At 41.9% G+C, this 27344-nt stretch overlaps 1 protein-coding gene across 4 annotated transcripts in view; it reads right to left on the reverse strand.

The window, feature by feature from the left end:
- RAPGEF4 (Rap guanine nucleotide exchange factor 4) overlaps positions 1-23193 on the reverse strand; it is a 328719-nt gene extending 305526 nt beyond the window's left edge. For all 4 annotated transcript variants that reach the window (XM_027964849.3, XM_060411105.1, XM_027964848.3 and 1 more), the window contains exon 1: positions 23037-23193. In XM_027964849.3, coding sequence (XP_027820650.1) covers positions 23037-23101 — 65 coding nt within the window. In that variant the 5' untranslated portion in view covers positions 23102-23193. The remainder of the gene's footprint in view (positions 1-23036) is intronic.
- Positions 23194-27344: the final 4151 nt, after the last annotated feature.

The raw sequence follows: 27344 nt of genomic DNA on the forward strand, positions 1-27344 counted from the left end.
GATGTGAGAGTTGGACTGTAAAGAAAGCTGAGCACTGAAGAATTGATGCTTTTGAACTGTGGTGTTGGAGAAGACTCTTGAGAGTCCCTTGGACTGCAAGGGGATCCAACCAGTCCATCCTAAAGGAGATCAGTCCTGGGTGTTCATTGGAAGGACTGATGCTGAAGCGGAAACTCCAATACTTTGGTCACCTGATGTGAAGAGCTGACTCATTTGAAAAGACCCTGATGCTAGGAAAGATTGAAGGCAGCAGAAGGGGACAACAGAGGATGAGATGGTTGGATGGCATCACCGACTCAATGGACGTGAGTTTGAGTAAACTCTGGGAGTTGGTGATGGACAGGGAGGCCTGGCATGCTGCAGTCCATGGGGGTCGCAAAGAGTGAGACATGACTGAGAAACTAAACTGAAGCAAACTGAAGACTCCTAAATATGTGTTGAATAAAGGGATTAATCTCATTGCCATGATTCTTCAACTACTCAGAAGATATTTATCTGGGAATCTGTTATTAAAAAAATCATACTTCACTGAGCTGGTGAGGTGAGGAGGGTAAGTTCTGAGGGGATCTCGCTTCTGGTGCAAAGTGTCTGGCTGGCCAGGCATGACTTGCTCCAGGGACAGTGCCCAGAGGGGGAGAAAAAACGATCACAAAAGTGAGATCATCTAAGTTTAAGAGACTTTGTATAACCAAAACTGAGGCCTGCTGCTGCTGCTGCTGCTGCTGCTGCTAAGTCGCTTCAGTCGTGTGTGACTCTGTGCAACGCCATAGACGGCAGCTCACCAGGCTCCCCCGTCCCCGGGATTCTCCAGGCAAGAACACTGGAGTGGGTCGCCATTTCCTTCTCCAAAATTGAGGCCTAAAATATACGGAAACTCTGAGATTCATATACATTTTTGGTGGGGGTAGGGGAGAGAAGCCAATTTCCAAAATTAATAGGATTTGATTTATATGAAGAGTAGACTATTTTATTTTTTAATTAAAATTTTTTTACTTAAAATTTTAATTTTGGCCCCACAAACCGGCACCTGGGATCTTATTAGTTCCCTGATCAGGGATCAAACCAGCTCACTCTGCACTGGAAAAATGGAGTCTTAATGACTAAACTACCAGGGAAATCCATATCAAACATGCACACAGCTCCAATAAACTTGGTTAACTTGTATTCTAAATCCAAAGGGCCAGAAGCAGGATGGTATGGGGACAGGACAGACACCTAGACAGCAGCAAACAAGGAGTGACAGACAGCTTCCGGGTAGTCGGGAAGAGTCAGGCAAATAAAACAAAACAGGCAGAACTTAAAAAAACACAAAAGCCAAACTGAGGCACTTGATGTTGAAACAGATAACATACATACTTCAAAATCACCATATTATAATACAGGATACTAACATGTTCAATACACTGAGCCTCGATCATTAAATAAAAGGAAAATGATACCCAGCATGCTTCAGGAAAGCAGTCTTATTAAATAGCACTTATAAATACCATTAAATGCCATTTCTATTAGAATTACTAAATTATGCCAAGTTTGGAAGATTAATTGGGATAAACTTGATATTCATCCCAATTAAACTTGAAATTAACTTCTCTTGATGCTGAATAACAAGACTCACTGTTCATAAGTATTCCATTTGGCTTTTGGCCATTTGTTTATTGCTGGGTATCCAGAAATAAATCTTGGGTTCTAAAGCAGAGTAGTCTGATCAACTTAAAGATTTCAGCAGGTTTGTAGAACTCTGGGTAATTTGAGGTTATCACAATTTACAAAACATGGGCAGAAAATCCTTAATTGGCCAAAATATCTGGGGAATGGTAAGACTTGGGGAGGTATTCTAGGATTAGAAGGTTAGGTTAGGTAGGTAGGCTAAGTTAGAAGACACAAATAACATTTCCCACATTTTCTATCACAAGCCTTTTTCCCCTTGAGCTTGCTACTAATATTAGAAGGAACATACTTGAAACATCAGTATAGAGAAGAGGGAATGGGATTTCATCCCATCGTGGTCCATGGCACACACCAGCCTTGTGGCCCTGATTTAACTTTTCTAAACCACAGTTTCCTTATCTGTAAAATACAAATAATACCAGCTATATTACTGTCTTGATGAAAAGTAATTTGAAGATATGTATCAAAGCTCTTAAACCTCTTCACACACATACCTTAGTTCTATGGGTATCTCATTCCTAAGGAAGTAATCTCAAACAAAGGAACAACCGCTCATAAATGATGATGGCATCACTGATAACAGCAATAATCATCTTAAACATCTTGATTTTCCAACAACAGGAAAAAAGCAGTGCCACAGGGTTCACTTGCGCCAATAAAAATTAGATTAACAAAGAAATTTTAATAATCTAGGAAAATGATCATCCTATAGGGTGAAAGAGGCATGAAATCTTAAACTACGAACTCAAACAGGTTAAAAAATACCCATGACAAAAATCCTGTAGGAAAACACACTAAAATTTTATGACCATGTATTCCTGGTGATAGGATTTGTAGAAATAAATTAATAATTATAAGCCAGAAATGCTTTGATTTGGCCCCAATTCAAATGTACTTCAAATCACAGTTCATTACCTTTCATAAGCGCCTGTCATTCCCTCTGGGAAGGAGAGAGACCTGTCAATATACGTCAACTTGTAACACTCTCACAGAGAAGCAGGGTGTGTGTGCCTATTGTCAGCGCTCAGCTGCAAGCCAGCAACAGCTCTCACAAACCGAGAGAGAAAAGGGTGTAGCGAGAGCCACCGCTCACGTGTAACACGGAGGAGTCGCGCTGCTGTCTCAAATACCTGCTTCAGCATCTAAGCATCAGTGGGGCTTTTGGTTGTTTTCTTTTCTCCTATAATTTCCTTTATTACTCACTTTTCATTTTTTAAAACCCCTTTTAATTCATTCAATATAAACTCTGTAAGATAAAACTCCCATTGTTTAAGTCTCTACTGTATATTTATAAGTAGAATTCAGCACACAACACAATTTTAGGCCTGTGTTGCTTGTCTTCATTCAAAGGAAAGAAATTCAAAGCTATTCTATTTGTAGGGGCATTCTTCTTGCAGAATTTGACTGCAAAATTCTTTACAGGCAGGTAAAAATCAATAGTAGGTAAATAAATAGAAGAAAATCAAGGTTAGCCAAACTAAAATGGAAAGAAGAGAGGCTCCCTTTTGGATAATTTTCCAGCATTGAAAAAATTATTCCATCCTCATGTTTTACGTTATTATTGTTCTCTCTCCCTAATACCTATACTCCTTCCCTAAAAGTGATGAATAAAGTATACAAATTCTTTAATTATTTCAATTTTGCAATTTGACTGCTTTACAATTCTCTTTCAAGTAAACCCAAACAATATCAAGCTTAAGTAACATCCACTTTTGATTTCTGTAAGCTTCTATGAGGGGCAGCGTCATTGCTTGTTTCTGCTGTGGATATTCTGGATTAGGACTTCTAATGATAGAGGCCAAAGAAGAAAAAAATGACCATCTAAATCCAAAGGGTGTTTTTAAAATGAGATTTACTCTAATATCCATAATCTGTTGGGATGTTGAATTCTAAAATGAACCTCTAAGGTTGTTAAGATAAATATCCTATGAAGTACTGAAAAGGTAGAAGCAAAGCAATAGAGATAACGTAAAACTCAATTGAGGAAAAGATAAGGTGCATTCACAAGCTGATAACGTACAGAAGATGAAAGAGCACAATAAAATTGTATTCTCTTCCCAGTCAACCAGTTGGTCTCTAAGTTTGGCTATGCTTCGGAGATCTGCCTTAGAGTAAAGCTGCCTTTTTATATGATCCCGTTGGTATTCTCTGAGGTTGCACATTTTTGTATCAATAGGAGGCCTCCCCAATTATGCTCTGATAACCTGGATAATTAAACAGGAACTCCTGGTCTAAGTATTTTCCACAAATAAAATGTAAAACTTTGTTACTGATTAGACGGCTCTAACTCTCACAAATCAGATCTTCAAATACCACCAAGGAAGATTTTACAGTGAGGCTGCTGCATGCACGGTACCTTAACATCAGCAGATACTTTACTCTCAAGTTCTCTTTAATTTTTGACATGACAAAATGTATAAGCATATTGCTATATCATCTAACGAGTTGAGGAGGAAATGCAAGAATCAATACAAAAACATTATCAAAAGGCAAGTGACAGACTAAGTTAAGGCAAGTGATAGAAAAGTTCCTTAGGATAGTGAACAAATCCTCAACATGAAAAATCACTGGAGTTTATAGGTACTCCGGAGACTATAGCATTATCTTGCTCTGAGAGGCGCATTTTTCTGAAAGGCCTGCTGTCAGAGAACACAAACCCCACAGAGGTACCAAGCGAATTCACCACTGATAAAACTAAACTGGCTAAATATGAAACTCAAAAGTTCATGAGTAGGATGGGATGTTGATACCACCATGAGTCAGCCATCAACATCCATGGTCAAAAGTACACCCACAGATTTTTTAGAAACTCATTTAAATGAGAGTGCATTTCCTGATTTGTATGCAGCTCGTCAATTCTCTAGGGACACCTTTCTTTTTTTTTCTCAACAATTATTGTAATGAAGAATGAAAGTGAACAGCATTTTAAACATCTTTAAGTAGTAATATAAGAAGGATAAACCAAAATTTCAGGATTTATTCCTTCCACCATTCTCTGAAATAACCTTTGTCTATTACATCCACAAAAGCAATAATATGCTATGCTGCTGCTGCTGCTGCTAAGTCTCTTCAGTCGTGTCCAACTCTGTGCGACCCCACAGACGGCAGCCCACCAGGCTCCACCATCCCTGGGATTCTCCAGGCAAGAACACTGGAGTGGGCTGCCATTTCCTTCTCCAATGCATGAAAGTGAAAAGTGAAAGGGAAGCCGCTCAGTCATGACCGACTCTTCGCGACCCTATGGACTGCAGCCTACCAGGCTCCTCCATCCATGGGATTTTCCAGGAGGGTTTTATAAATGGAAAACTCAGCTTTCGTCCTTCTTCACTGCCATGTTTCTCTCTCCTGTGGTTTTCCTTTAACACTCACATAGAATGCTTCACTTCTGACTTCTGGTCACCCTGCAGGGTGGCGTGGGTGAGACAACAAGCAAGTCTCCAATAACAGCTGGATGTCCTACAACTTAACTCAATTCTGACACTATCTACCTGGAGATAGGGTCAGATCTCACAGGTCAGGGTTCAGTTCCTCAAGTTTGGGCTCCCCACCCCTCCTCCAGATGCCAGTGGCAAACTCAGGTTATCACTTTTGCTTTTGACCAATCAAGCTATAGGTCAGAGGTGCCAACTACCTTCTCCTTGGGTTCGATTAATTAGCTAAAGGAACTCACAGAACTCAGGGAAACACTTACTTACATTTACCAGCTTATTAAAGAATATGACGCAGGATATGGATGAATAGCCAGATAAAGAGAGACATAGGGCACAGTCTGGAAGGTCCCCATGGAGGTGAGGTGTGTCATGCTCCCGTGTGGATATGTTTGAATCCCCCACTGCTGGAATTTTATGAAGCTTCCTAACATTAGCCATGGTCAATTATTAAATCCATTTCCAGAGCCTCTCCCCTCCCTGGAGGATGGAGGGGGTAGGGCTGAAAATTCTAAGCTTCTAATCATGGCTTGGTCTTTCTGGTGACCAGACCCCATCTAGGAGCCCACCCAGAGTTGCATCTCTAGGACAGAAGATGCTCTTAGTACTTTGACCACTCAGGAATTTAGAAGGGTTTCAGGAGCCCTATGTCAGACACAGGCTCAAAGACAAATAATAGGACAATAGATGCTCCTAATGTTTTTATCACTCAGGAACTGACAAGAGTTTTAGGAGCTCAGTGCCAGGAACAAGGGCCAGAGATGATAATGTATATATATCTTACAGTTGCTTTCACAAAATAATGCCTCATAACCAAACAAAAGAGCACTATCACATGTATTCAGCCTCTGCCCCCATCACAGGCACTAGCCTGACCCATGTTCTCTACAATACCTCAGCCACCAACCACCTATTCAGTAAAGAATGGATTACATTGATTTAAATTCATACTATATGATCTCTCGGTTCATTAAGGACCTTTGATCATATCTGACTTTTACAAAAACCTGCCCACCCTCCCTAAAATACCAGCACCCTCAATTTCTTGCCCTGTTCTCTACCTTGTCTTCCTGCATTAGTCTAATCACTTTCTGACATTATAATATAGATTTGTCCATCGCCCTGCTCGATCACTCCTTATCCTTTTACCTTTGGCCTAACAACCTTTTTTACCACCTAACTTTTCCTGTTTTGTTCACCACTGTATTCCTTACTGCCTGGAACAGTATCCAGCACATAGCAAGCACTCAACAGATATCAATAGTTTTTGGAAGGACTGGTTGAATTAATTAGTGTCTTCCCAATGAATATTTAAATTCATGAGGTCAGAGTCCATGTCAGATTTTCTTACTAACCTATCCCCATTAAGAATGTCCGGCACATGGAAAGTGGAGAGTAAAATCCTTGAATGAATGAATAGTAGGAAAGGAGAGGACGGACTAAAATCATATCTTTTTCCTACAGAACAGGGTTGAGGAAGGCGGAAAGGAGCATTAACAGGGAAGAAGGGAAAGCTGGAGGAGCGACAAGAGTGGCGAGGGACACTAGAGGTAGAACTTTCCTATATCTCAAGGCTGTTTAAAGAGTTTATAAAGAGAGCATCTAAAGTTTAAGAACTCAACTTGTTTCTGTAACATGTTCAATAAGTAATCAATCAATGACTAGAAGAAAAAGGCTGTCAGAGCCTGAACACCAGGGAAGACATTAATGTCTTCATTTGAGGTTTAAACAGAATTGAAATGCTACATACAGTATCAAGAATCAAATTATCAAGTTTTAAGCAATGTCAACTTCCCATCAAAGGTCTTCTATTTGTTTTTAACATGTCTAACAATTAACCCTTTTCTAAGGGCCTTTGCACTCATTTCACATACCAGCAAAGTAGTGCTCAAAATCCTTCAAGCTAGGCTTCAACAGTATGTGAACCAAGAAATTCCAAATGTACAAGCTGGATTTAGAAAAGGCAGAGGAACCAGAGGTCAAGTTGCCAACACCCGCTGAATCATAGAAAAAGGAAGGGAATTTCAGAAACACATCTACTTCTGCTTCATTGACTACACTAAAGACTTTGACTGTGTGGATCACAACAAACAATAAAATTCCAAAAGAGATTTCCCACGTGCCTCCTGAGAAACCTGCATGCAGATCAAGAAGCAACAGTTAGAACCAGACGTGGAACAACGGACTGGTTCCAAACTGGGAACGGAGTACATCAAGGTTGTATATTGTCACCCTGCTTATTTAACTTACATGCAGAGTACGTCATGTGAAATGCTGGGCTGGATGAATCACAAGCTGGGATCAAGATTGCCAGGAAAAATATCAACAACCTCAGACACACAGATGATACAACTGTAATGGCAGAAAGTGAAGGGGAACTAAAGAGCTGCTTGATGAGGGTGAAAGAGGAGAGTGAAAAAGATGGCATAAACATCGACATTCAAAAAACTAATATCATGGCATCCAGTCCCATCACTTCATGGCAAATAGATGGGGAAAAAGTGGAAACAGTGGCAGATTTTATTTTCTTGGGCTCCAAAATCACTGCAGACAGGGACTACAGCCACAGAATTAAAAGATGCTTGCCCCTTGGAAGAAAAGCTATGACAAACCTAGACAGAGTATTAAAAAGCAGAGATGTCACTTTGCCAACAAAGGTCCATATCAAAGCTATGGTTTTTCCAGTAGTCATGTATGGATGTGAGAGTTGGACCATAAATAAGGCTGAGCACTGAAGAATTGATGCTTTTGAACTGTGGAGCTAGAGAGGACTCTGGAGAGGCCCTTGGACAGCAAGCAGATCAAACGAGTTAATCCTAAAAGAAATCAACCCTGAATATTCATTGGAATGACTGACGCTGAAGCTGAAGCTTCAATACTTTGGCCACCTGATGCAATGAGTCAATAAATTGTAAAAGACCCTGATGCTGGGAAAGATTGAGGGTAGGAGGAGAAGAGGGCGACAGAGGATTAGATGATTGGATGGCATCACCAACTCAATGGATATGAGTTTGAACAAACTCTGGGAAATGGTGATGGACAGGGAAGCCTGGCATGCTGCAGTCCATGGATGGGGTCACAAAGAGTCAGACATGACTTCGGGACTGAACAACGACAAGGGCTTTTAAAAGTACTTCTCCATTTAATGAAATAAGAGAGAAGCTCTTGAACTTTCAACCAATTTATAGGTAATAATCCTATTGAGCAACTGATCATAATTAATATGCTTACATTTTATAATTGTATTCTATAAAATATTTTCAGAAAATTATATTACTCATTTTAAAATTATTTTTGACATATAGTTGCTTTACATTACTATGCCAATTTCTGCTATACGGCAAAGTGAATCAGTCATACATATATATATGAAAGTGAAAGTCACTCAGTCATGTCTGACTCTTTGCGACCCCACGGACCCTATACAGTCCACGGGGTCTCCTGCATTGCAGTTGTATTCTTTACGAACTGAGCTATCTGGGAAGCCCACATATACATATAACCCCACTTTTTTTGATGTATTACTCATTTTAAGAATGCGTCAGCATGATTAACACATGCTCCTTGGTTTCCATGGTAACAATTACAGGGCCAGGCTCTTGACCACCATTTGTGTGTGTTAGAGAGGCACCAACATTCCTCCTTGAGAATACACCATTGCCCCTACAACTTCACAGAGAAGGGCGGGACCACCATTAGGACATACAGTCTTATTTGGCTATCAAATGAGGATGTAATTATCTTCCATGTTTGGCCAAGTCCAAAGTCATAAAACTCTCCGTTTAACCAACAATACATAACAGCAGTACTCCAGGAATCTATTGAAAAATATTACTTCAAAGTCATTGGTATCCAATGTTATTAGCTATCATTAGATGTGAAAAACAATATTTATGGAAAATTTTCTGAAAGAGATGCATTCCACCTATTTTTAAAACAGCCTAAAATCTACCCTGGTATAAAATTATGTGTGCTAAGTCGCTTTAGTTGTGTCCAACTCTTTGCAACCCTATGGACTGTAGCCTGCCAGGCTCCTCTGTCCCTGGGATTTTCCAGGTAAGAATATTGGAGTGGATTTCCATGCCTTTCTCCAGGGGATCTTCCTAACCCAGGGACTGAACCCATTTCTCTTATACCTCCTGTCTTGCAGGTGGATTATTTACCACTATTGTCACCTGGGAAGTTTTAAACAATCAAAAAGCTGTATATTGGCTCCCTCAGAGAAATACCCTCCTTTAGTGTCCCTTTGGCATTATGCTATCAAGATATATTGAGAGCCCTATGAAACGCATTACTGAATTCACTGTTGGGATATTGTGGAGGATATTGTTCATCACACTGCACAGTATGTTCTCCATGAGGTTGAGGAGATCAACAGGTTCCAGTATCATCCTATTTAATATGAAAGTGAAAGTGTTAGTTGCTCAGTCATGTCCAATTCCTTGCGACCCCATCGACTGCAGCACGCCAGGCTCCTCCATCCATGGGATTTTCCAGGCAAGAATACTAGAGTGGGTTGCCATTTCCTTCTCCAGGGGATCTTTCCAACCCAGGGGTTGAACCCAGACCTCTGCATTGCAGGCAGATTCTTTACCATCTGAGCCACCGAGGAAGCCATACTTACTGATTATATTGTTGTAATATACTTACTTATTAGTTGTTCTTCTCTGGCGGAAATACTTTTCATTTGTAAATACTAAACAATGAAATAACTGTGCTTCCTTTTTTGTGCTAATCATGAGAAATCACAGTTTTAATGATCATATTAAAAAAGAAGAAAAGCTTAAAATTAATTATCTAAGTTTTCTCTTTAAAAAGCCAGAAAAAGAGAGCAAATTAAATCCAAACTAAGAAGGATAAAAGGAGGAAAAAAGCATAAATTATTGAATTTCTCAAATAATAGAGAAAATCAACTAAAAATTGGTTCCTTTAAAAGATTAACAAATTGAGAAGCACCTAGCAAAGTCAGTCAAGAAAAAGAGAGAGCAGACAAAAAAATAATAGTATGAGATATGAAGGAAGAAACATCACTATATATCCTAAGGACATTAAAAGGATAATAAGAGAATACTAGGAACAACTCTATGCCTATAAGCTTGATAACTTAGATGAAAGGGACATACTCTTTGAAACAACTTATCAAAATGGACACAAAAGAAACAGAAAACATGAGTAGTCTTCTATCTATTAAAGAGATTGAATTTGTCACCAAAAAGCTTCCCACAAAGTCTACTCCCACTCAGAAGACATCTATAAGACATTTTAAGAGGAAGTAACATCAATATGCATGCATGCTAAGTTGCTTCAGTCATGTCTGACTCTTTGCAACCTGATGAGCTGTAGCCTACCAGGCTCCTCTGTCCATGGGATTCTCCAGGCAAGAATCCTAGAGCAGGTTGCCATTTCCTTCTCCAGGGATCTTTGCTACTCAAGGATCAAACCTATGTGTCTTATATCCCTTCCACTGGCAGGCAGTTTTTTTTTTACCACTAGTGCCACCTGGAAAGCACAACATCAAAATTATACCACTCTTTTAAAAATAAAGGAAATAGAGAAAAAGGAAATGTTTCCTGGTTCAAGGAAATCCATTCTTACCCATGTGTTCAGCTTTGTCCTGGCAACCCTAGCCAATGCAACAAAGCAAGAAAAATGCATAATAAAAGACATAAAGATCAGAAAGAATAAGTAAAACTACCAGTATTCACAGACAATAAGATTGTCTAGATAAAAATATGAGGAATTTACAAAACAACTACTAAAACTGAATAACTGTCCTACAGTTGCACCATTAATAAAATAAAAACTGGATTTGAGCACAAACAGTATGGCTCCCAAACTCTTAACCCCTACATTAAACTTTCTACTTAGAGAAGAGCATGCAGCTACACTTGTATTAGCCAAAAACCTCAACACAACCACTACAGTATGTATTTGTAGCCTCAGCTGATGCTTTGGAAACAGAGGTTCAGAAAAATTAATAATGTCACCAAGATCACAGGGCTAAAGGGTTGGAAGTGGCAAAATTTGAATCCAGGTCTGGCAGACCTTAAAACAAGGTTGAACTGAAAATACCATATTTTCCAGATTGGATAAGGAAAAAATGAGAAGATCGAGATCCAGATGGTAAGGTCCTAAAACAAAGCAGTAGAATCCAAAGGCCAAGAGAAGAACTGGCGACTGGTTAGGTATAACAAGGGACATAGGAAATGCAAGACACAGGTAATGCAAAGTTTTGAGAACGATAGTTTCATTAATAAAACAGAAAAGCAAGGAGGAGAAACTGATGGAGAAGAGAGTTAAGAAAGATGAAATCCGTTTTAAACAAGCTGAGAATCAACTTGTTAGGCTGAGGATAGTTTTGACAGCAAATGATAGAAAACCTAACAGAGTGGTTTCCAGAAATACAGTATATTTTTCTTCACAAAACAAAAAAGCTGAAGGTAGGCAACTATTGATTTAAATTCAGCAGCTGTACAAAGTCAGAACTAAAGTCTGTGCTTCTCCTGGCCCTTCCTTCCTTCTGGCCTTATAATATGGGTACCGTAGGCCCAAGGTAGTAATTTCAGGCAGAAAAAGGAGTGTCAAACACATCTGTATCTTTCATCAGTAAGGCAAAAGCTATCCTAGAAGCCTCTAACAGGGTTTTACTATGTCTTATTGGCCAGAAGTGTATCCCATCGGCACCAAGCCTCTAGGGAGGCTGGAAAGATAAGTATTTTGTTTTTTTCTAACCTCTCTAGCAGAAGTAGGTGAAGGAAAACAATATCTGCCCCAGATTATTAATGGGATATTTGATATGGGAATGTCCGACAGGGAAACAAAAGGGCATCTAGTCTAGAAGATGGAGCACGAATACAGAATGCAAGCCATGTGCACAGTTAAAACACAGGAATGCACTGGTGCTCTAAGGAGAGCATGAGAGAACACAGGGTAGCAATGGTGCTTTGTCCATGCAGGGAAAGCAAGTAATGCACATGGATGCAGCTGCGTAAACACGGCGCCCAGCGCCTCTGCTCCAGCCGGTCAGATTGTTTGCTTTCCCTTGTGTGACTGGGTCTTTCCCTGTCCTCCACCCCACCCAGTTAGTTCCATCCTCTTTCTCTTTCCTCGGTCTCTCAGTTTTCCCAAGACTGTCTCTCCTTTCTCTTTCCTTCAACTTTGAATTAAAGGTTGTTGTTGTTTAGTCGCTAAGTCATGTCTGATTCCTTTGTGACCCCATGGACTGTAGCCAGCCAGGCTCCTCTGTCCATGGAATCTCCCAGGCAAGAATACTGGAGTGGGTTGCCATTTCCTTCTCCAGGGAGTCTCCCCAAGTCAGGGATTGAGCCCACGTCTCCTGCATTGGCAGGCAGATTCTTTACCACTGAGCAACCTGAGAAGCCCATGAATTAAAGTACTGGAAGAAAATCTCACTCTTCACTGCCACCATTCAAGAGCATAAAAATAGATTTAAATCTATCTAAAGAGAAAGTAGCTGCCTTGGGTTTAGGGAGATGAAACAAGATAAGACGCAGCTACTCCAGAAGGGCTATGAAATCGTATAAGCACATAGAAAATTTGAACTAAAGAGCATCTGCCCATCCTAGCCTCACTGGAGGAGCATGACGTCCATTTGGGGTAAGCTAAACTAAGACAAGACAAATTTGCTTTGCTGAGTACAACTCTCCCTGATGACTCTTTAAGGCTTCCAGTCTGTGTTCAGGAGACCAGACTGTAGGACCAGGGTGAGATGAACCAGGTACCTTTTTCTCAGGCCTACTGCTTTGTGAGTACACCATTCCCCATGTGCCTCTGATCTGAGGTGGTCCAGTTCTGACTGAATTTTTCCTTGCCTATATCCTAAAAGCACAGGTAAAATAAGCACCGCAGAACTTAATCTTGATTACACACGAGGGTGTGATGTTCTCTAAATGCTCCACACGTACATTCCCATGTTTTGGAGCTACCATGAGATGTCCCTCAAGAAGTTGTAGATAAGATAGTGGCCAAGCATTTACATTTCAAGAACAGTATATTTGCTAACATCACAAAAAGAGATCACTTGACATACACTCATAATGCAAGTATATAACCCTTCTGTGAAAGACTGTCAAAAAAAAAAATCAAATCAATTAATAAAACCAATCAAGCCCTAGAGCCAAATACCAATTTACAGGAAATACAGGGGTCAAAGGGACATATTAAAAGACATCATGAAGGTATAATTAAAATTCAGACTGTAAAAATCTACCTGTTTCTTCAACAAATGTATCACAAGGAATAAAAAGAGAGAGCTATAGGGAAAATCCAGAGATTGAAAAAGACCTAGAAATGTAAAGTAATTAGCCTCCAATTAAAATAAATAAATTTATATTAAAAAATAATGCTAATTTAAAAACCTAGATACATATCAACTAAATACAACTTATTTGGATCCAAATAAAAACAAACTGCAAAAAAGAAAAAGTCATGAGATAAATGGGGAAGTCTGCACTCTGACTGGATATTTGATTATATTAGGAAATTAATGTCAAATTTTAAAATATGTGACAATATACTTAGAGTCCTTAGGTACTAGAGATATATATGTAAATATTTACAGATAAAATGATACTATATGGGACTTGTAACAATTCTGGGAGTGGTAGGGGACAGTTCAGTTCAGTTCAGTCACTCAGTCATGTCCCACTCTTTGAAATCCCATGAACCGCAGCACGCCAGCCTCCCCGTCCATCACCAGCTCCTGGAGTTTACGCAAACTCTTGTCCATTGAGTAGGTGATGCCATCCAACCATCACATCCTTGGTCATCCCCTTCTCCTCCTGCCCTCAATCTTTCCTAGCATCAGGGTCTTTTCCAGTCAGTCAGCTCTTCACATCAGGTGGCCAAAGGACTGGAGTTTCAGCTTCAAACTCAGTCCTTCCAAAGAACACCCAGGACTGATCTCCTTTAGGATGGACTGGTTGGATCTTCTTGCAGTCCAAGGGACTCTCAAGAGTCTTCTCCAACACCACAGTTCAAAAGCATCAGTTTTTCAGCACTCAGCTTTCTTTATAGTCCAACTCTCACATCCATACATGACCACTGGATAAACCATAGCTTTGACTAGACAGACCTTTGTTGACAAAATAAGGTCTCTGCTTTTTAAAATGCTGTCTAGGTTGGTTATAACTTTCCTTCCAAGAAGTAAGCATCTTTTAATTTCATGGCTGCAATCACCATCTGGAGAAGGAAATGGCAACCTACTCCAGTGTTCTTGCCTGAAGAATCCCAGGGACAGGGGAGCCTGGTAGGCTGTCGTCTCTGGGGTCACACAGTCGGACACGATTGAAGCAACTTAGCAGCAGCAGCAGCAGCAGCAATCACCATCTGCAGTGATTTTGGAGCCCAAAAAAATAAAGTCTGTCACTGTTTCCCCATCTATTTGCCATGAAGTGATGGGACCAGATGTCATGATCTTCGTTTTCTGAATGTTGAGCTTTAAGCCAACTTTTTCACTCTCCTCTTTCACTTTCATCAACAGGCTCTTTAGTTCCTCTTCACTTTCTGCCATAAGGGTAGTGTCATCTGCATATCTGAGGTTATTGATATTTCTCCCGGCAATCTTGATTCCAGCTTGTGCTTCTTCCAGACCAGCGTTTCGCATGATGTACTCTGCATAGAAGTTAAATAAGTAGGGTGACAATATATAGCCTTGACATAATCCCTTTCCTATTTGGAACCAGTCTGTTGCTCCACGTCCAGTTCAAACTGTTGCTTCCTGACCTGCATACAGATTTCTCAAGAGGCAGGTCAGGTGGTCTGGTATTCCCATCTCTTTCAGGATTTTCCACAGTTTGTTGTGATCCACACAGTCAAAGGCTTTGGCATAGTCAATAAAGCAGAAATAGATGTTTTTCTGGAACTCTCTTGCTTTTTTTGTGATCCAGCGGATGTTGGCAATTTGATCTCTGGTTCCTCTGCCTTTTCTAAAACCAGCTTGAACATCTGGAGTGCAGAGCAGCGGCTGCGCAGTGCAGGAGGGAGTGGCCGAGAGGAGATACCCCACATCCAAGGTCAGAAGGAGCGACCGAGAGGAGTTACCCCATGTGCAAGGTCAGGGGCAGCTGCCATAAGGAGATACCCCACATCCAAGGTAAGAAAAACGCAAGTAAGATGGTAGGCGCTGAGAGAGGGTATCAGAGGGCAGACAGACTGAAACCACAAGCACAGACAACTAGCCAATCTGATCACATGGACCACAGCCTTGCCTACCTCAATGAAACTAAGTCATGTGGTGTGGGGCCACCCAAGATGGACAGGTCATGGTGGAGAGGTCTGACAGAATGTGGTCCACTGGAGAAGGGAATGGCAAACCACTTCAGTATTCTTGCCTTGAGAACCCCATGAACAGTATGAAAAGGCAAAAAGACAGAATACTGAAAGAGGAACTCCCCAGGTCAGCAGGTGCCCAATATGCTACTGGAGATCAGTGGAGAAATAACTCCAGAAAAAATGAAAGGATGGAGCCAAAGCAAAGACAACACCCAGTTGTGGATGTGACTGGTGATAGAAGCAAGGTCTGACACGTAAAGAGCAATACTGCATATTATGCAATATCAGGAATGTTAGGATTGTTAGGATACTGGAATATTAGGTCCATGAATCGAGGCAAATTGGAAGTGGTCAAACAGGAGATGGCAAGAGTGAACATCAACATTCTAGGAATCAACGAACTAAAACGGACTGGAATGGGTGAATTTAACTCAGATGACCGTTATATCTACTACTGTGGGCAAGAATCCCTTAGAAGAAACGGAGTAGCCATAATAGTCAACAAGAGTCCGAAATGCAGTACTTGGATGCAATCTCAAAAACAATAGAATGATCTCTGTTCGTTTCCAAGGCAAACCATTCAATATCACAGTTATCCAAGTTTATATCCGACCAGTAACGCTGAAGAAGCTTATGTTGAACAGATCTATGAAGACCTACAAGACCTTTTAGAACTAACACCCAAAAAAGATGTCCTTTTCATTATAGGGAACTGGAATGCAAAAGTAGGAAGTTAAGAAACAGCTGGAGTAACAGGCAAATTTGGCCTTGGAATACAGAATGAAGCAGGGCAATGGCTAATAGAGTTTCACCAAGGGAATGCACTGTTCATAGCAAACACCCTCTTCCAACAACACAAGAGAAGACTCTACACATGGACATCACCAGATGGTCAACACTGAAATCAGATTGATTATATTCTTTGCAGCCAAACATGGAGAAGCTCTATACAGTCAGCAAAAACAAGACCAGGAGCTGACTGTGGCTCAGATCATGAACTCCTTATTGCCAAATTCAGACTTAAATTGAAGAAAGTGGGAAAACCACTAGACCATTCAGGTATGACCTAAATCAAATCCCTTATGATTATACAGTGGAAGTGAGAAATAGATTTAAGGGACTAGATCTGATAGACAGAGTGCCTGAAGAGCTATGGACAGAGGTTCGTGACATTGTACAGGAGACAGGGATCAAGACCATCCCCAAGAAAAAGAAATGCAAAAAAGCAAAATGGCTGTCTGAGGAGGCCTTACAAATAGCTGTGAAAAGAAGAGAAATGAAAAGCATAGGAGAAAAGGAAAGACATACCCATTTGAATGCAGAGTTCCACAGAATAGCAAGGAGAGATAAGAAAGTCTTCCTCAGCTTTCAAGGCAAAGAAATAGAGGAAAACAATAGATAGGGAAAGACTAGAGATCTCTTCAAGAAAACTAGAGATACCAAGGGAACATTTCATGCAAAGATGCACTTGATAAAGGACAGAAATGGTATGGACCTAACAGAAGCAGAAGATATTAAGAAGAAGTGACATGAATACACAGAAGAACTGTACAAAACAGATCTTCATGACCCAGATAATCACAATGGTGTGATCACTCATCTAGAGCAAGACATCCTGGAATGCGAAGTCAAGTGGGCCTTAGGAAGCATCACTACGAACAAAGCTAGTGGAGGTGAGGGAATTCCAGTTGAGCTCTTTCTAATTCTAAAAGCTGATGCTGTGAACATGCTGCACTGAATATGTCAGCAAATTTGGCAAACTCAGCAGTGGCCACAGGTCTGGGGGACAAGTGGGTATAAATAAAACAACATTGAATGTGACTTGATGACTGTTGGAGGTGAAGGGGGTGGAACAACAGAATTATTATACTATTCTTCTTTTATGTATGTTGAAATTTTCCATAATAAACTTCAAAAAATAAAAATTAGAATAGAGCTATGCCATGACATGTCAGTTTCTTTAAGTATTCACAACAGCCAAGAAAATAAGGGGAAAACAGAGGCAGATGCTGGTGCCCAGTCAAGCCCTTTCTATGGCAGAGGGGCCCATTTTGAGGACTTGCCCTCAAGGTTGCAGAGGCTATTTCATCCCTGAGAAAGAGGATGCCTCTGGACATCTCACCCTGGTCCCGAAAGTACTTTCTATAATTAGGGAGCTGCCCTGAAGCTGAAGGTAAAATGATGGCTACAGTACCACACAGCAATACAACACAACATCAAGAGATGCACAGGAGGAGTAGACAGGCAATTGTGATGACGCCTGAGTTGTGCTATTACATTGTTGGGCAAAGTGTAACAAAGAGTCCTATGGGAGCACTCAGAAGATCCTCTAACTGGAAGAGGTGATGACCAAACTGCCCTGAAGAATTCCCAGAACTATCTTCTGATTATAATTCAATTCCCAAGTTCCGTTGCTCTAGGAAGAGGATGAGCTGGCCAGAAGTTGTAAGTGTCCTGATCTCCTGGCAGCTTTGCCTCTCCTCGTAAATACACCACATGGCCTTCTAATAACAATTGGATTTCCATACAGCTTGCCTAGAGAAGGAACACGTTAGCCAAAGGATGGCAGTATCCACTTCTCTGATGCTCAGTTCCGTTCAGTTCAGTTCAGTTGCTCAGTCATGTCTGACTCTTTGTGACCCCATGGACTGCAGCACGCCAGGCCTCTCTGTCCATCACCAACTCCTGGAGCTTACTCAAACTCATGTCCATCATGTCGGTGATGCCATCCAACCATCTCATCCTCTGTCGTCCCCTTCTCCTCCTGCCTTCAATCCTTCCCAGCATCAGGGTCTTTTCAAGTGAGTCCGTTCTTCACATCAGGTGGCCAAAGTATTGGAGTTTCAGCATCAGTTCTTCCAATGAATATTCAGGACTGATATCCTTTAGAATTGACTGGTTGGATCTCCTTGCAGTCCAAGAAATTCTCAAGAGTCTTCTCCAAAACAACAGTTCAAAAGCATCAATTCTTCAGTGCTCAGCTTTCTTTTATAGTCCAACTCTCACATCCATACATGACTACTGGAATTATCAAATTAATAAACTTTCTGATTTTTATAGGTTCTCAGCGGTTGGCGCCTATATATCCATCCCTGAAAAAAAATGCATTAATTCTTGATGTGCTGACAAGTCAGAATTTCAAGATTGTAAGACCAGCCCTGAATCCTGGGTAATGCCATCCCTTGGAACCTGCCTAGGTAGACACCAGCCTTCCCCAGTCTTCTGCTCTGCACGCTTCTTTGATCTTCTAGATTCCTTAAGGCTGGGACCGTGTCTGATGCTTCTTTGATAGCTGAGTCATCCTCTTTCACCATGTCTGCCTAAAAGCATTCTTGTTTTTAACAAATCTGTTTCTTGATTTCTTTCACTCTCATTCAACCGCATCAAAAATAGCTAACTCAACATCTATTTAGGAATCAAGTCAGATGCAAAGAACTATGTAAGGGGCATTTTCTAAATGAAAAATTAATAATTTTAAAACTGTTCAGCTATTTTAAAAGATGACAACCTTTTTCACATACTCATACTCTATTAACTTCCTTTTCTGCTTAGGTGTTCCACAAACAGTTTAATCAACCAAGGACCTCCCTCCACACTATACCTTTAAGTGAAGATCAAGAAACCAAACATCGTCAACTCCTTCCCAGACAAAGAACAACTTTCATCTCCAGTGATTTCTCTGTTGATCACTTAGGTAGATTCTTTGACCTGTAACAGGGGATGGCAAACTTTTTCTTCAAATATCCGCAGAGCAAATACTTCAAAAGCTGCGAGCCACACAGTGTCCGGCTACTGCACCGTAAAAGCAGCCAGAGACAGCATGTAGCCGAATGAGCATGGCTATGTTCCAGCAAAACTCTGCTTGTGGACATTGACATTTAAATTTCATATACATTTCATGGGTCACAAAAGATTAATCTTGTGGTTTATTTCCAACCACTCAGAAATGTGAAAAACATTCTTAGCTCAGGAGACACACAAGCAGCTGTCAGATCTGGCCCAAGGGCCATAGTTTGCCAACTCCTGCTCCGCAGTGATGAATATTGGCAACAGTTCACTATACGTACTGTGAACACGTGTGGTCCCTTCATAACACACCCTTACCAACCATGAGAATTACTATCTGCAACGGTTCTTAAATTCACAAGTGGCAAAACTTACAAGCTTGTGGGAAAAATATTTTCACTAATATTTTTAAAAATGGTCAACACATTTTTAAAAGGTATTTTGCATATTAAATATCTTTTACATATCTCAAATCCCAAATAGTGGGGTACTGTGTAATACATTTCTAGTTACCATCCCTGCTCAGAAAAAATTTGTAAGATAAACGAGGCAGCGCTAAGCTTGTTTTGCTTTGACAATGTTTCCTGTTAAGACTTTTTTCAATGTATTTTTATTCATCCAAATGTTCAATGGCTTTCTGATTTTTAAAATTAGTATTCATACACTCTCACCTTCTGAGTTGTACCATAGTCCAAGAATTTGGATGCGTGATATAGAAAAAGCTTCAGATTTTGTTTCTTCAGCCTAATCCACTGCTGCTGCTAAGTCGCTTCTGTGCGACCCCATAGACGGCAGCCCACCAGGCTCCCCCGTCCCTGGGATTCTCCAGGCAAGAACACCAGAGTGGGCTGCCATTTCCTTCCTAATCCACGTATCTACATATTTTTAACCTCCCTCCCCTTACATAAGCTTATAGAGCATTGCCTATCTATGACAACTTCCTAGGCACACTTAACAAATATTTCTACTGGATTATTTTCCTTGTTTTTGTTTATTTGTTTGTTTCAACTTCCATTACACATCCTTTACTCCTGCAGACTTTCTACTTTAACTCCCCTTTTTATTTCCAATCCACCGTTGCTCTTTTTCTAGCTGTCCACAACAGTTGATGCTTGCATGATACATATATCTAAACTCATTTCCCAGCTGTGGAAAAGGTCCCAGCATCATTTCCCCAGACAGGACATCAAGGATCACTGTACCATTTCCTCTTTGCTTCTGTGTGTGCTTGCAAAAGTCCATAATCGAGAGTTTTAGAAAAGCAGAGCATATGTTTTTATACCCTTGATTTGGTCACAAGAGGAATTTGTGGTTGAGATGAAATGAGGATATTTATCTGCCATACCTAAGTGTCCTTGTTCACACTGCTCCCAGAATTTTCTGCCTGAGAAAATTCCCCACAACCTCCAAGGACAGGAACCTGTGGGAAGCATCCGCGGCAGAACTGCCGAGGCTCTCCTCTGCATCCCCAAAGCATTTCATGTATCTCCATTAAAGCACTTACGACTGCATTGCGCTTGCTTGTTTATGTAACTGTCCCACCCCCACCTGCCCACCCCACTAAGTCAATAAACAACTTTCATCTTTTCTTTTTTTCCCCTACCTCTCCCATGCCCAACACAGTGCCTGGAACAGAGCATCAAGATTGCATTTCTCAGAAATATTCAGGGCAGTGTCCCAAAAGGAATGACTTTGGGGGCTTCCCCAGCCAACTTCCATCAGCATCCTTAATCTCCCTCCTCCCCTAAAAAGTCAGCAATCTAAGTAAAAATGCTTAGATTTTTAAAATTGGAAAAAAAAAAAAACACTTGAAAACAAGTATCTCAAGGCCCTCTTATCAAGAGACTGCCACTCTTAAACTCTTCTTCAAAGAAATTCTAGCAACAACACCGTGGAAAATGCAAGGTTCTCTTAACACTACAAAATAATATGCTTATATGGCACCTCACAGTTTTCACATTACTTTCACGATTTTTTTTTTCCATTTAGCCCACTAATCCTTGGTAAGACAGATAGCGTTAGCCTCATTTTTCAGTCACTCAAGGAAATAAAAGTGACATGTCCAAGATCAGAGCTTGTGATTGATGACAGCTCTAGGCCTAAAATACTTAATTTGATTAAGGGTTAAATCTTACATTGATCTGTCTACTCTCCAGCACTCCAGGAAAATTAGGCTTGGTATCTATGGAGGATTCTACCCTCAGCTCCACCCTTGAACATTCTGTAGTATCAGATTAGATTGTGACACTATGTTCTACAAATCCATTCCAAACAAAAATCATTTGGGCAAATACACATTATAAAAAGAGTCAAATATGCCCCACTTGTGTTAGTACTGTTCTAGGATTTTTGCCATAAGTACTTACTGACTAGAGGGTTGCCAGTGAATTACTGACTGTTCGAAAAATGGCATGCCATGAATTTCTGCAAATGGAAATATGCAGTCTATTATCTAAACAATTCACTCAGGAGGAAGTACCATTATTTATAAGGACAAGAGCTTGATTTTCTCTTCTTTGATAATTTGTCTTTCCTAAACTATTAAATTTAGATTACTTATCACATTAGCAGGCTCTTCACTTAGCTTCTCTACATAATTCTCTATGATTTAAACGTCACCTCAATTCTCTTACTATTTATTGCACACAACTCTTTTAATATTAGCATATATCATCTTAGACGTAAATAGGGCAATGTCTGCCAAAACATCTTGCTACTGCGTGGTAACTGAAAGGCAAAATTATTCCTCAGATATATTAAGTTATTCAAATGAGCCACATTTAGTTTTTTCAAATTATTTAATTTTTTCAACAAAGGCCTATATAGTAAAGTATGCAGAGCATGTCACACTTAAGATTTTCAAGTTTGATCTGGTTTCGAATCTGCTAATTGTAAAAATTTCAATATGGCAGAGTGCAAAATATTTCCCCCCAATGCAAATAGAGATGTCATGCAGCTAACTGCAAGACATGAATCACTGCCCTGCTGCATCAAACTGGAAAAACCAGAGGCCGTTCACTCTGCAAGATTTCTTACCCAGTTCTTAAAAGTTCAGATGCATCACCTTTTAATCAGGGTAAAAAGCTAATTGCTAACATACTGGGTAATGTTTACTGCTAAACCCATAATCTGGACAAACAGAAAATTATGCTGTCAGAGCCTGCAAACAACTGCAGTCCGCTGTTACACACTGCACCGTCCTTACACAGGGCTGTCGTCGGGAGTTACAGTGCTTTACGGTTTTAATTTTTTTAGAGTAAGGGTCTCTTCCCGAGAGGTAGGGTATTAAGACGGAAGCAGTCTCCCGCGTGACCTTCCTAACACAGACCTTGAGCGAGCGACTGCGGGGGCAGAAGCTGAGAATTTCAGAAGGCACTCGACAGCTCAACTGGGTCCTTCACACTTGGCTTTCAGGAACAACAAAAAAAAGCACGTTACTCTGCACCTGCCTCTCCACCCACCCTCCTCGAAACTTATTTACCCCTAAGGATCTAAACAGCCAGCAGTAGGTAGGAATCTAGTCTCTCCGGTGATGCCTAGGAAAATAAACCCCTGACCCGAGCGCCGAGCCGGGAGTCGAGAGGGGCAGGGGGCGAGGAGAGCTTGAAGGAGGGGCGAGGGGGACCTGGAGGGGCTGGGGCTCCCCCCACTGCGCCTCAATTTCTCCACCACGTGTGAAAATCTGGCGCACCAGGTGCCCCATGACAGACCGGGATCTGCGTCTCCTGGTCCCAGGCGCGGATCCTCCTCTCCCTCCCCGCTCGGGGACCCTCCTCCCGCGGCCCCGGCGGGCGTCCCCGCGGCGGTCTCCGGGCAGACAGCGCGCAGAGCCCCGGCCGGCGGGGGCCCTTCCCCGGCTACCTTTTATCCAGGCAGGCGATCCACTCGGCCGAGGAGGAAGAATGGGCAGCGTGCGCAGCGACCATGATGGGCAGCGGCGCGGTGTCCCCAGGCTGCGGCGACCTCCCGCGCTCGCTCTGCCTGCGCCTCGCCCGCGCCTCGCCAGCCGCGCGGACCCGCTCCTCCCCGCCCGCCTCGCGCCCAGCGCCGCGGCGACGCGCCCGCCCTCCCCGCGGCCCGCCGGGCGGGGGGCCAGCAAGGGAGGGGACCCGAGGGGCGGGCCGCGGGGACCGCGCTGCACTGCGGCGCCCGGGGGTGGGGAGTCCCGCGGTCCCGCCCGCCGCGGGGAGGGGGCTGGGGGGCGACCCCGGGCGGCAGCCACCTGCGACAGGTGGCTGCTGCGTCTCCGGGAGACCTGGGCCGCACCCTCACCTCGGGGCCTCCGGAGCGGGGAGGGAGCGAAGGCGCCGCGGGTGGGGGTGGGGGGACGGGGACGGATGTCAATGTCTATATATTTTTCATACAGCAAATGCCACTAAAATGGCTGCTGCCTCTCTGTTTCCTTAGAAACCCATTAGTCTCCCTCAGCAGCTGTCAAAACTTGCTGGCGTTTCCTGCTCACCTTCGCTGTTTCTCCTTCAGAAAGGGATGGAGAGGAGGACCATCTGACTTGGCCTGGAGACACCCTCAGCGGTCCCAGTCTCCCCTGGGAGGCCGAGGGAGGCCTGGGATGGAACGCAGAGGCAGTGCAGGCACGGCTGGAAGCCCAGAGGGCAGGCCAGGGCCCAGAACGGTGACCAGTGGTGACTATTGTCGTTTAATCACTAAGTTGGGTCCGACTCTTTCGGACACCATGGACTGTAGCCCGCTAGGCTCCTCTGGCCATGGGATTTCCCAGGCAAGAATACTGGAGTGGGTTGTCCTTTCCTTCCTTTAAGTCATAACTGAGGGTTGACAAACTGAAGTTTCCCGCCTTGAACCTTGCACTTGCTGGGGCTCCCATCGCCTACTCAATGAAATACACACAAGCACACAATTCAGAATGGTGAGCAGTGGGGCCACAGCAGAACTGTAGTTCGGGTCAGGGACCAAGTTCCCACCACCCTTGGGTAACCTGAGTGGTTGGCCCCATGTGTCCTTCATCCTGTGTCTGGAGTGTGGAAGGGGTGGTCACTACACCTGTCTCTGATAGGTGTACGAAACAAATGATACGCTTAGAAGTTCAGTTGCACTCTGTCAAAAATCAAATTATACACGAGTGGTTGCTTAGGAATTAGGGGACAAGTTAAATCTTTTAGACTACTACCAAGCAATGTTTTGATACTGATGGTGCATTTGGAAACAGACAGTGAGAAAGGAGATAGAGCGTTGCTAACCTCACTCTGTTATTTTTTTTCTGTCCTACTCTCCTCTCATTCCCCTGCTCAAACAATGTTCGAGGAGACTGGAGAGAATGAAACAGCAGGTGCATTCTGACATCCTAATAAAAGCAGGTGCGTTTTATCCCAATAAAACTCCTCCAAAGAATCACCATTTCCCCTCTGCTCCCTAGCCAGGATCTGGTCTCAGACCTACCTCTGTTCCCTCAGCAATATTGCCTGGTTCAGTGCTTGTCCCCCAGGTAACCTCCATCCTGTGGATTTCTACTGTGTTGAAGGTAAATAACATTTGAAATGTTATACTATACAATGTTATACTATGCCAAAGGTATTTTTGTTGTTGCTTTTTTTCAGGACAGAGGTATGAAGAAGATGAGTCTCCTATATTTATTAAGATTCACTTATAAAGGCATCAGAGAGCTCTTGAGAACATTCCAAGGTCGCCAAATGCTTTCTCAAAATGCCTTTACTCAGAGAATATTTAAAGGTAAGGAGCTAGAGGAAAAAAGGACTGCGTATGACCTGTCATTACTGGAGGCTTGGAGTTGCTATAATTTTTAGCTATGATACTAATAATAGTCATCATTTATTGAACATCCACTGAGTGTCAGGTGCTGTGCAGAGTTCTCTACATGTGTTACCTCATTTAATCTTCAGAACATTCTATGAAGCAATCAGAAGGACAGATGTCAGGGTTACTCCACAAGGAGAGACAAACGTCTTTGAAAATGTAATGAACTGGAGAAAATTGTTTATCAGGACTTCCAGGGAGAGTGTTGACTGGCTTGGAAAGAAGATGTTGATGAGCTACTTGGAGTGGGAGGGAAAACCCAAGGCCCCTATTATGCTTGTTAAGGATTGTGGTCTGATGAACTACAAGGCCTTTGTTTTGCCCTGCAGGGACCCTGCCTTTCCTCTAAATAGAAATTAAACAATCATTCAAAGAATATCCTTTTGGAGGAGCACCAAGAATCACTGACTTCCCAGAACAGGCACATGTCCCTATCCAGCCCTGGATATAGGTTCCAGTCACTGCAATATACGCACTGGGACACTGAGCCTTGAGAGGGGTTCATACCTTGCTGGTGAGACCCTGGCTACTGGAGCAGGAGGCCTTGAATCGGATTTGGGTCTGTCTGATTCCACAGCCATGGCACTGGGCAACAGTGTAACTGGTTTTCTCTATAGCATAAGGGTAGAAGACACGTCAAAAATGACTGCTCAGGGGATAAGAGTTAAATGGTTATAAACTGTTTTTTATAATAATTTAAAAAATAATAACCTGTCCAGTAGGGGAAAGGAAAAAAGAACATGTATTGATCTTTAGGCGGAAAATAAATAAAAGTGTAGATAAAAAGTAAATATTACTGAGAATTCCACCATCTAGAGATAACACTGCTAATGTTTTAGCACATTTAATTCTATATTTTCTATTTTTAAAAGATACAATCACACACCCATAAATACATGCATATAACTTGCTGCTTATATTCAAGCATGTATATATGAAAAAAAGTATGTATATATGTGTATGCCTGCCTGCTAAGTCTCTTCAGTCATGTCCAAGTTTGTGTGACCCTAGGAACTAAAAAGCCTCTTGATGAAAGTGAAAGAGGAGAGTGAAAAAGTCGGCTTAAAGCTCAATATTCAGAAAGTGAAGATCATGGCATCTGGTCCCATCACTTCATGGGAAATACATGGGGAAACAGTGGAAACCGTGTCAGACTTTTATTTTGGGGGCTCCAAAATCACTGCAGATGGTGATTGCAGCCATGAAACGAAAAGACGCTTACTCCATGGAAGAAAAGTTATGACCAGCCTAGATAGCATATTTAAAAGCAGAGACATTACTTTGCTGACTAAGATCCGTCTAGTCAAGGCTATGGTTTTTCCAGTGGTCGTGTATGGATGTGAGAGTTGGACTGTGAAGGAAGCTGAGTGCCGAAGAATTGGTGCTTTTGAACTGTGGTGTTGGAGAAGACTCTTGAGAATCCCTTGAACTGCAAGGAGATCCAACCAGTCCATTCTGAAGGAGATCAGCCCTGGGAATTCTTTGGAAGGAATGATGCTAAAGCTGAAACTCCAGTACTTTGGGCACCTCATGCGAAGAGTTGACTCATTGGAAAAGACTCTGATGCTGGGAGGGATTGGGGGCAGGAGGAGAAGGGGATGAGAGGATGAGATGGCTGGATGGCATCACGGACTCGATGGACGTGAGTTTGAGTGAACTCCGGGAGATGGTGATGGACATGGAGGCCTGGCGTGCTGCGATTCATGGGGTCGCAAAGAGTTGGACACGACTGAGCGACTGAACTGAACTGAACTGATGGACTGCATCCTGCCAGGCTTCTCTGTCTACCTTTAAATATTCTTGTCTCCAGACAAGAATAGTAGAGTGGGTTGCCACTTCCTTCTGCAGGGGATCTTCCCCACCCAGGAATCAAACTAGTGTCTCTTATGTCTCCTGCATTAGCAGGTGGGTTCTTTACTATTACAGCCACTTAGGAAGCCCATACATGTGTATCAATACATGTATTCATACAGACTTGAAAGCATTATTTTAGAGGCTATTTTTTCTACTTGGAATGAAAAAAATGCTTTGTGTGTTTAATGAAATTTTCATTAAAAATTTTTACTGGCTATGAAATATTCCAACATATGAATGTAATTAAACCTTTTTTTAAAAAACCTGAGATATAATTGACATATTATATTAGTTTCAAGTATACAACATAATGATTTGATATCTATATTCATTGCAAATGATCACCACAATGTCTTGTTAACATACAGCACCACACACAGCTATGGTTTTGTGGGTTTTTTTGATGAAAACTTTAAAAATTTACTCCCTTAGTAACACTTTCTTTTGAGGCCTATAATTTTGATTGGCAAACATCTGCTTAATCTCCTTCCTATAGCTTAGCCTTCAATTAGAGAGCCAAACATC

This window comes from Ovis aries, chromosome 2, assembly GCF_016772045.2.
Source record: "Ovis aries strain OAR_USU_Benz2616 breed Rambouillet chromosome 2, ARS-UI_Ramb_v3.0, whole genome shotgun sequence".
In the NCBI taxonomy this organism is placed as follows: domain Eukaryota; kingdom Metazoa; phylum Chordata; class Mammalia; order Artiodactyla; family Bovidae; genus Ovis; species Ovis aries.